The following is a 10,559-nucleotide window of genomic DNA, read 5'->3' on the forward strand; positions in this document are numbered from 1 at the left end:
GAAATAAAAACAAAAATAAACAAATGGGACCTAATGAAACTTAAAAGCTTTTGCACAGCAAAAGAAACCATAAACAAGATGAAAAGACAACCCTCAGAATGGGAGAAAATTTTTGCAAATGAAGCAACTGACAAAGGATTCATCTCCAAAATTTAAGAGCAGCTCATGCAGCTCAATATCCTAAAAACAAACAACCCAATCCAAAAATGGGCAGAAGACCTAAATAGACATTTCTCCAAATAAGATATACAGATTGACAACAAACACATGAAAGGATGCTCAACATCACTAATCATTAGAGAAATGCAAACCAAAATTACAATGAGGTATCACCTCACACCAGTTAGAATGGGCATCATCAGAAAATCTACAAACAACAAATGCTGGAGAGGGTTTGCACTGTTGGTGGGAATGTAAACTGATAGAGCCACTATGGAGAACGGTATGGAGGTTCCTCAAAAAACTAAAAATAGGACTACCATACGACCCAGCAATCCCACTACTGGGCATATACCCTGAGAAAACCATAATTCAGAAAGAGTCATGTACCACAATGTTCATTGCAGCTCTATTTACAACAGCCAGGACATGGAAGCAACCTAAGTGTCCATCATCAGATGAATGGATAAAGAAGATGTGGCACATATATACAATGGAATATTACTCAGCCATAAAAAGAAACAAAACTGAGTTATTTGTAGTGAAGTGGATGGACCTAGAGACTGTCATGCAGAGTGAAGTAAGTCAGAAAGAGAAAAATAAATACCATATGCTAACACATATATATGGAATCTAAAAAAAAAAAAATTGTTCTGAAGAACCTAGGGGCAGGACAGGAATAAAGAGGCAGACGTAGAGAATGGACTTGAGGACACAAGGAGGGGGAAGGGTAAGCTGGGACAAAGTGAGAAAGTGGCATGGACTTATATATACACTACCAAATGTAAAATAGCTAGCTAGTGGGAAGCAGCCGCATAGCACAGGGAGATCAGCTTGGTGCTTTGTGACCACCTAGAAAGGTGGGATAGGGAGGGTGGGAGGGAGATGCAAGAGGGAGGAGAAATGGGGATATATGTATATGTATAGCTGCTTCACTTTGTTATAAAGCAGAAACTAACACACCATTTTAAAGCAATTATACTCCAATAAAGATGTTTAAAAAAATGAAATATCAATGGAATAACTCAAGAGAACTTCCAGCACTGGGGGACAAGTTTCAAGAATTCAAAGGGCCTACCAGTTATCCAGCATAATGAATGAAAACAGACGTATACAAAGGCACATCACAGAAATTCCAGAACACTAGGAACAAAGTGAAGATCTTACAAGCTTCCAGTGAGAAGTGACAGGTCACATACAAAGATCAGGAATCATAATGCTTCAAAAGTCTCAACAGCAACATGGAAATGAGAATTGATACATCATCATCAAAATAAAGGAAAATTATTTCTAACCTATTATTCTATACCTAGCTAAACTAAAAGTTAAGTGTGAAGGTAGAATAATGGCATTTTCAGACATGTAAGTTCTCAAAAATGTACTCTCCCTGCCCCCACCCCACTTTTTTTTGGAAAGCTAGTAGGGGATATGTTCCACCAAAACAAGGACATAGAAGAAGGGGGAAAAAAAGAGAAGATATGGGATTCAGGAACCAGGGGATCCAAAATAGAGAAAGATGAAGGGAACACCCAGGAAAAAAATAATGGGAGATGCCATGATGACAGTCATCCTCAACAAATTGAGAGTAAATCGTCCTAACTGAACCAGATCAGAGAGTTCTAGAAGAAAGTTGGGGTTTTTTTGGGCCACACTGTGTGGCTTGTGGGATCTTAGTTACCCAACTAGGGATCGAACCCAGGCCCTCAGCAGTGAGATCGCAGAGTCCTAACCACTGGACCACCAGGGAATTCCCCTAAAAGATAGGTTTTTTTTAAGAAGATGAAATTTATAGAACAGTCAATACATGGTGTGTTCTATCTGAATGCATGGAGAGATGTCATTAGTGACAGAGTGTGGGGTTAAACCAGTGGTAAGTATATAAAAAAGTAAGCAAACAATCAAAAAGATAATGATCAATTGCAGCAAAAAGAAAAAGTTGTAGAGAAGGGTAAAATAATAACATTCTAAATGCTTCATTATAAATAATGTTTACACAGTTATAATAATGTGACCACTAAATACTGTTCCAAGATATAACTATATGGTGAGGAGGGAGAATTCGGAAGTAAGTGGGAAATGTGTGTGTGTGTGTGTGTGTGCGCGCTGGGGGTGAGAGGTGGGTGAAAGGAAGCTAAATTCTCATCTTTTGCAGTGAGAAGTCAACAGATAATGCCTAAAACTTAAAAAAACAAGAAGTACCAATACAGGTATGATATTCAGATATCTGGATTTGAATCCTAAATAATAAAAGAGTTGAAAGTACTTGGCTCAGGGGAGAAGGAAACTGAAGTGTATACAGAGTGAGGAGGAAAGGCAAGTTATGTAGGTCTAGAGTTTGGGGAACAAACCCTGTAAATTTGACTTTTAACCATGTTCATGTATCATTTTGATAACAACAAAAAGAAGCAAAGAGAGGAACGGAAGGAGGAAAGAAGGGAGAGAGAAAAGGATGGAATGGAGAAGGGAAAAAGGGAGGAGGAGAAAAATTTTAGAGACATAATACAGATAAAAATGAAATGGAGCCTAATAGATCAAATGTGGTTTTATAGAAAATGAAAACCAAAGTCCAAAACATTTTTTTTAATTATAAGCTTTAAATAAATATAGACTAGATCTATGTGTCACCTTTTTTTACATGGCAGCATCTGTAAGTGAAGACACTTTCATACCACTGCTCATACCCCAACCTCCTATGGAGTCTCCCCATTCTCTCCATTCTCTATTATCTTAGGCCACCATCACCTTTCCAGACTGATCTACCTGCTCCTTGTCCATTCTCTATCATACAAACAAAGTTATCTTTCTAATGTTCAAAGCCAATCATAGACTTTCTTTCTTAAAACTCTTCCAACAGTTTCCACTGCGTTTAGGATAAAGTGTGAACCTTAACCTGGCATATAAGACTTCATGACCTCGCCTCTGATTACCTCTGGAGCTTCATTTCTTAACCTTCCCACCCCCACCCCATCTGTAAGTTTCAGCCAGCAACACTGCAGTCCTTTCAGGTCCTCAAGCCCAGGCTGCTTCCACCTCTAGGACTCTGCATTGCTGTGCCCTTTATTCTAGAAGTTCTTAAACTAAAATTATATGCAAAATTATGAGTGTATCTATGTATGTATACACAAGTGCACATCATAAAAACTTACAAGTGATTTTGACATTATTTATAAGTCCCCTGAACATCAACTTTGGACCTCACTTTAAGAATCCCTTGCTTAAGGAATAAGCAAGCTTCCAGCTGCTATCAAAAAGCTCTAAAATAGGGTTCCCCTGGTGGCGCAGTGGTTAAGAATCTGCCTGCCAATGCAGGGGACACAGGTTCGAGCCCTGGTCTGGGAAGATCCCACATGACGCGGAGCAACTGGGCCCGTGAGCCACAACTACTGAGCCTGCGCGTCTGGAGCTTGTGCTCCGCAACAAGAGAGGCTGCGACAGTGAGAGGCCCGCGCACCGCGATGAAGAGTGGCCCCCACTTGCCACAACTAGAGAAAGCCCTCGCACAGAAACGAAGACCTAACACAGCCAAAAATAAATAAATAATTTTTTTTAAAAAAAAGCTCTAAAATATATATTCTCCAGAATTTTTGCATATAAAACATACATGAATTACACATGTCAATATCAACTATCTTCTATGTCACTGGAATGTTCTCCATTGCTCTTCCTCCCAAAGAAAGTTAGTTAAATTATTATTTTAACATGGTTTCCCTGACAAGGGGTTACTCTAGTGAAAAACATCCTGTCACTGTTCTGAAAACAGTGAGATCCTAGAACATGAATACTTCTGCCTCATACGAATGCCTAAGCATGCTGTTACCAAAAAAACAAAAAAAAAAAAACAAACCAAAAAAAATTGGGTGATATTAGATGAACAGCTGTGTAGAAAGGAGAATGTAAAAATAAAAACTGCATGTTGGAGCATCAAAATAGTAACCATGTACAGTATATGACTGGTTTTAATCAGATGAAGATTGAAGCTATTACATTTCAAATCGAATGTTATAAATTAGTTCAAGAATGCAGCTGAGCTCTCATTTAATTAGAAATGTCCATGTTTAAATCATGAGGTACAGTAGCTGCCAATGAAGCAAAAGGGCAAAGGAAGGGAGAAATACTGTGTCCAGACCCTCCTGTTGTCAACTGTCTCTTACTCTGGCCAAACATCTGGGGTGGACTAGTCCTGATGTAATGAAGAACTTCATGTACTAGCTAATTTGAGATTTAATGTAATTGAACATAATTTTTTTGAAGACATTAAAATCATTATTCTGGTCTGGACAATTCTGAACTCTTCATTTTTGTGTGAAATGCATTTTCCCCCATGCTGAATTTTAACTCTTTCTTAGATGAAAGGTAAAGCAAATTTTGGGCCATGATTTCTCTGGGAAATAATCCATCGATTGTCAGTCAGGTCATGTTAAAATGCAACACATGGAATGAGATACACCTTTGGAAACAAGTCTCATTTCATATTTCTAGCGCTTGATGGAGCTCAGCTAGAGTCCAAATCTACATCCCAAATGTTAGACATTTCCCTATTACCTAAAAGTGAGGCACCACCACAGAGGATTTCTGAGGTCATACAGAGAAGTTTGCAGTCATCCTAAGGCGGACTTTTCCCCAAAGGTTATAAGTCTCTGCATCTCATAATTAACCAGCTAGACAGTCCAGGCAAAAGGTCTTTCTTTTCTCCCAATTTGCTTAATTCAAAAACACCTCAAGTGACATAGCTCAAATTTTCCAAATTAAACTTGCCCATGGGGCTGAAATCAAGCATGTGACAGTTCAGTTCTAAAGAAAACCTTAAAGAGCGTTGTGCACAAGGAAAAAAGAAAAAAAAAATCAGAGGAAAAAGGGGTAGGAGTTAACATTTAAGTGGGTTTTCAACCTCATCATTACTCCTGCTCAAGAAAATAGGACAAAGATGGGTGAAACACACCATCGTCCTGCCCCGAAGAGTCTAAAGAACTCATTAGAGACTACTGCTGTCTCCTCATGGTCTATCGTGAATTTGCAAGGGTCACAATGGTTGATTTGCTGCATCCTACAGCATTTAGTGTTCCACAGCGTCATGGGGTAGAAAGTGGAAGGATGAGTTACAGCGACACAGTGTGCCACTGCAACCCATGGAAGCTTACTGTTGATACAATTCTTCAAGGTTGACTTTTCCCAGGGAACTGAGGAGTGATTATATTGTCACAAGCTATTCTGACTTGTAAAAATGGTTTCCATTAAGGAATAACACACTACCCCAAACTTTCTCTTACTTCTGGCCACAGCTCCACACTCTTCCACTCCAACACCAGAGAGAGGGTAAATGGGAATCAGGTCCACTGCTCCCAGGCAAGGATGGATCCCCTCTTGAACCTCCATATCAATTGACTGGAAGGCCTCCAGGCAGGCAGCCAGAACGGAATTGCCTTAAAAAAAAAAAAAAAAAAATTAAACTTTCAATCTCATCTAAAGAAGTAGCTATATTTATTATTGCCCCACCAGTTGTTTTTCTGTAATATGTATAGAAGATTGTTTATCCATCCAAAATAAAGAAAAACGAAAGACCCAACATTTCCCCTCTCCCCACCTCCCAAGTGTCACAAAGTTTCACATTTCTTCTAACTCCTTACTCCCCAAAGTGGAGGAAGTATACAAAGTTTATCAGTCTTAAGAAACTTTGTATTGTATTTTTTTTTACAATTGGTTACTTTAAATTTTTTCAATTTTATCAGATTAATCTGATAAAATTCCTTGTTATTTTCAGAATATTTTATGAATTTATAATAAAATATACACACAAACATAAATTTTTAAAAGCATAAGTATTTTAGTTCTGCTCTTATAATTAGATTTTTCATTAAATTATTCTATCTAAATACATATTATAGACACATCAGAGTGTTATGTTATTACTCTGAGTTTTTATTTGCAGTGCAGTATGACCATTTGGCAAGAGAGCTAAACAATAAGGAAGATAATCGGTCCTATATCTGCTGGGAACTATCCATCAGCTCTTTGTTTTCCAAACAAATATACCTTTTGAAAAAAGACAATCTGCTAAGTTGAAGTCAAGTTTATTTGAAAGTATTTTAGGACTTCCCTGGTGGCGCAGTGGTAAAGAATCCGCCTGCCAATGCAGCGGACACAGGTTTGAGGCCTGGTCCGGGAAGATCCTACATGCCGTGGAGCAACTAAGCCTGTGAGCCACAGCTACTGAGCCTGTGCTCTAGAGCCCACGAGCCATAACTACTGAAGCCCGCACACCTAGAGCCGGTGCTCCCCAACAAGAGAAGCCACCACAATGAGAAGCCTGCACACCACAACAAAGAGTAGCCCCCGCTCTCAGCAACTAAAGAAAATGCATGCACAGCAACCAGGACCCAACGCAACCAAAAATAAATTAATTAATTAATTTTTTTTAAAAAAGAAAATATTTTAAACCCTTTACCAAGCAATACTAAAATAATACAGGTTTTTCTTTAAACAATTATGAAACTTCAAATTCAAGTTGTCCCACTAAACCTTACAACAGAAGACTTGAAACCCATTTCATTTCACCCAGTGGACCAACTCACGATGTCAGGCTCCCAACCTAAAACACAACTGCTTAGCATGTTTCATTCCATGTCAACTTATCAGTGAAATCAAGGCTGACTTCAACACTATTACTTCACAGGTTAAAACATGAAGATATTTTTCTTAACCACAAAGGATATGTGATCATCTTCAAGGAAAGAATGTTATTAAATATTGGACCCCCAAGGTTCATTTTAATGAAGAGGAAATGGGAAATGTTTGAGAGGTACATGTTCACAAAAATGATGAAATGCAGTTTTGAGGTAGACTCCCTATGTAATGGAGGGGAGTATCCAGATTAACACAGGTAATCAGTGATTAAAGAGCATTCAGGTGTACCTGAAGCTCACCCTTCGCCAAAAGACATATGTAAAAAAATAGAAACTGAAATCTTACCTAACTCAGCAACAGAAGCTGCTATTGTAATGACTGATCTGTTGTACCCTTGATCAGAAAATACGTTGAGCACTGATACCTCAGGATGTTTCTGTCCTATAAAGAAAGCAACACATCAATGCAATAATTTTTTTCTGTGATGAAATCTTAATACTTTATTTCCTCTGATATAATTAAATAGAAATAGTTTAAGAGAAAAATTCTGGGGGGTGACCTCTGAAGGGACTCTGACTAATCATGAAATTTGTAGACGGTAACATCCACTTCTTACAGTGCTTCCTATACAAGCAGATGGCTCAGCTCAGATACGAGGCTTTGGTGTCTATGAGAGAACTTTTCTGGCACTTGCTTCTGAACTTGCCAGAGTTCTCTTAACTCAGTCTAAGACAGTAGCTCTTCTTTCAATCGCCAAATCATATCACTCTAAATTCTGTTCCTTATCAATCTCATCTTCTAGGCCCTGTCAATTTTTCCTTCCAAACCCAGAAATCAAAATCTAACATCTGGAAAAACTAGGATAGGCCAATTAGTGCCTGGAGCAGAGGTTTCTGGGATACATGCACCTGCCTATTAGAAACTGTTGTGACTCCACCATCTCCTTTTCAAAGGACACCAACAGCCTTCAGATGTTAATGACTTCCAGCCTTCAGCAGCTTGTGACTCACTTGAATGTGTAACCTGAAGGAGAAAGCTGCCATACCCTTGTATGGCAACCACACATAACCCTCTAGTTATTTTTGAAGTTTACAAGCCTGGTTCAGGCTCCTTAAAAGTTCTTCGTATGCCTACAAAAGCAAATTCAGAGTGGAGGACAAAAGTTTTCAGACGGTAATTAAACCTTTCACTATGCCATGATATCTTTGTCGCCCTGTCCCCTGGCAGCTTAACAATTAATCTTTTCAGAGGAGAGGAAAAATAAGTTACACGCAGCAACTACAAGAGCTTACAGCAGCCCCGCACTATTAATTTTAATAACATGAAAAGATAAACTTATGTCACTCACTCATAGCCAAATGAGAATCTACAGAGACCTGCCCTGGTATAGGTCTAAAATTTATAATTCAGCTTTCTTTCCATAAGACCTTTTAGGTCATTTAAATGTTTTCACATTGCTTAATTGGAAAAAATATAGATGATATAGTTTTATTCCACTCACTTAAAAATAAATGCCTTTAAAGTATTTGTAAAACAGCAGGTCATTTTCTTAACTAGTGCTACCTTCCCTGCATTTTTAAAACTATGAAAGATGGGTAGCAACACGATCATACAACCTCTTTTTATGTATTTTTTTCAACATACCTAAGCTTTTAGAAGAAAAGATTTGATTTGATTTTTTCATTCTAAATCTTCTTCTGAAAAGCTTTTATTCTCAGTTTCATATGATTCAATTGAATCAAATGCTGAAAGAATGAAACACTCCTGAAATTTCTTAAGCATGCATATAGAAAAAAAATTACTGCTGGCAGGAGGAGCTGTCAGTATGAACCTCAGCAGAAGTAAATTGTTTGGTATTTGTAATGCAGTGTAATAGCTATAATTCCGTTTGAGCTGCTGTCACTAATAAGCTGATCAAAACTGTGAGTTGAGACCCAGGCGTCCATCAGTGTGTGGCTTCCACAAATGTCTCTGCCCAGTCACTTAATCACGGAATATGTCTGCACATTCACCCAATCCCACTAGATGTACTATCTGACAATGAGGGGCCCAAGCTGGCTCTTACTGCAAAGAGAATGCAAAAGCACAGCTGCACACTGACTCCAGAGGAGCTTTCTTATTAGAAATTATCAGGAATTTTCACAGACATTTCCAGCTCCCTCAAGGTTGCAAGACAGTAACTTAAATGTGCTCAGTGTTAGCAACGGGCTGGGGGAAAACACTTCTCTCTCATGAAAAGCAATAACCAAATAAAAAATGACAATCAGAAATTAAAATCGACTCTTCTCAAATGCTTTAGGGCTGTGACCCTAGCGTTCACCTGTTGCCAAAAAGCTGTTGGTTTCAAATAACAAAGTTAAGTGATTGTAAGTCTGTAAATACACTATGTTCTGTGTATGTGTGAAAGTAAAAACAAATGTCTAGAACTGTATGTCATCACATGAACATTTTAACAAGGGTTAAAAAAAAAGAGAGAGTAGTATGTCTTATAGTAAATACTGGCCCAGGGAGTAAGGAGGCTTGAGTTTCAGTCTTCTGAATTGAATCGCAGAGTAATCATACACACAACACTTAAATGCAACTGCCTAAGAGTCTTTATGCGTAGAAAATGCAGTAGAAATATTAATGCTGCAATGACAGCATGGGCTTTGATGGCAGGAGTGCTTCTGAAGAGGACTTGGTATTTGGTAAGTTTATTTTTTATTTAACCTGCTGAATTAAAAGCATAATATACAATTATGCTCATTCCATTAATGATCATATAAATGGCCCATAAGGGAAACATTAAACCTTTATGTAAATATATCCTCCTCAGGAGCCTGCCAATATCCTGAATAATGTGCATTTCAGACACTCTCTCCAATGTGAAGAAGTATGCTGGGGATTGTACGCAGGCATTTGGAGAAGAGCATATGTGCACATCTGAGTAAGTCGTCTATCTCAGTATCCTGGAGTCCTACAGAAGCTATAACAGCCCAAGAACAAGGGGGGAAATTCAGGAAGAAAGAAGAAGAGCGTTCTATAGACATTGTTAGCAGAGTACAAAAATTACTGTATTATCAAAACACTACATATTCACTTCAATTGCCTGTTGTTCCTACCATTTTTTTTAAGAAGAGCCGCTTTCGCTACATTCTCAACAATGTATTTTCTTCTGGCTTCTGAAATGTTTAATAAACAGACAGCCAAACGGAGCCCCAGTCTGGAAGAAGACATGGTAATTTTCTTCTAGAATAGGAGAAAAATAAGCCTTCATTTTGGTTTCTACAGTTCATTCATATTTTCATGTTCATTAAACTTTTTAAAAAAATCATAGCTTTTTCGAAACCAGGCAGTCATAATATGAATATTTCACTATTTCATTCCTCAGTAACACCTAAAGGATAAAATCCTCAGATTGACTCAACCAGGAAACCATGTATATGTGGTCATGCACACATGAACATATGAAGATAGCAACAACACTAGAAAATATCCATCAAGTTACTCAGTCTGAATTCTGTCCTGTGAAACTTCTTCATTAAAGTATGTTACTCCTTTTAAGAATTGTCTTCCACAGTTTAATCCTATTTTCAAAGAGGCATGATACTTTCGTTAAATGAGATTACTGGGGAAATGCAGAAAAGAGAAATGAGGCAGATTACTTAATATGCTGATTCTTACAAAAACTATTCTGACAGAGAGAAAGGGTATCTCTACAGGCCATGCCATGGGCAGTATATGAACTAACAAAAGGGGCTCATTTGGGGGCTTTAAATGACAACTATATGACTAAATTT

General features: G+C 38.0%; 1 protein-coding gene across 1 annotated transcript in view; it reads right to left on the bottom strand.

The window, feature by feature from the left end:
• The window catches only part of FTCDNL1 (formiminotransferase cyclodeaminase N-terminal like), a 40,757-nt gene extending 30,761 nt beyond the window's left edge, over positions 1-9,996 (bottom strand). The window contains exons 1-2 of the mRNA XM_065881157.1: positions 9,882-9,996; positions 7,126-7,221 (exon numbers count right to left, since the gene is read on the bottom strand). Coding sequence (XP_065737229.1) covers positions 7,126-7,221; positions 9,882-9,996 — 211 coding nt within the window. The remainder of the gene's footprint in view (positions 1-7,125; positions 7,222-9,881) is intronic.
• Positions 9,997-10,559: the final 563 nt, after the last annotated feature.

This window comes from Phocoena phocoena, chromosome 7 (assembly GCF_963924675.1).
Source record: "Phocoena phocoena chromosome 7, mPhoPho1.1, whole genome shotgun sequence".
In the NCBI taxonomy this organism is placed as follows: domain Eukaryota; kingdom Metazoa; phylum Chordata; class Mammalia; order Artiodactyla; family Phocoenidae; genus Phocoena; species Phocoena phocoena.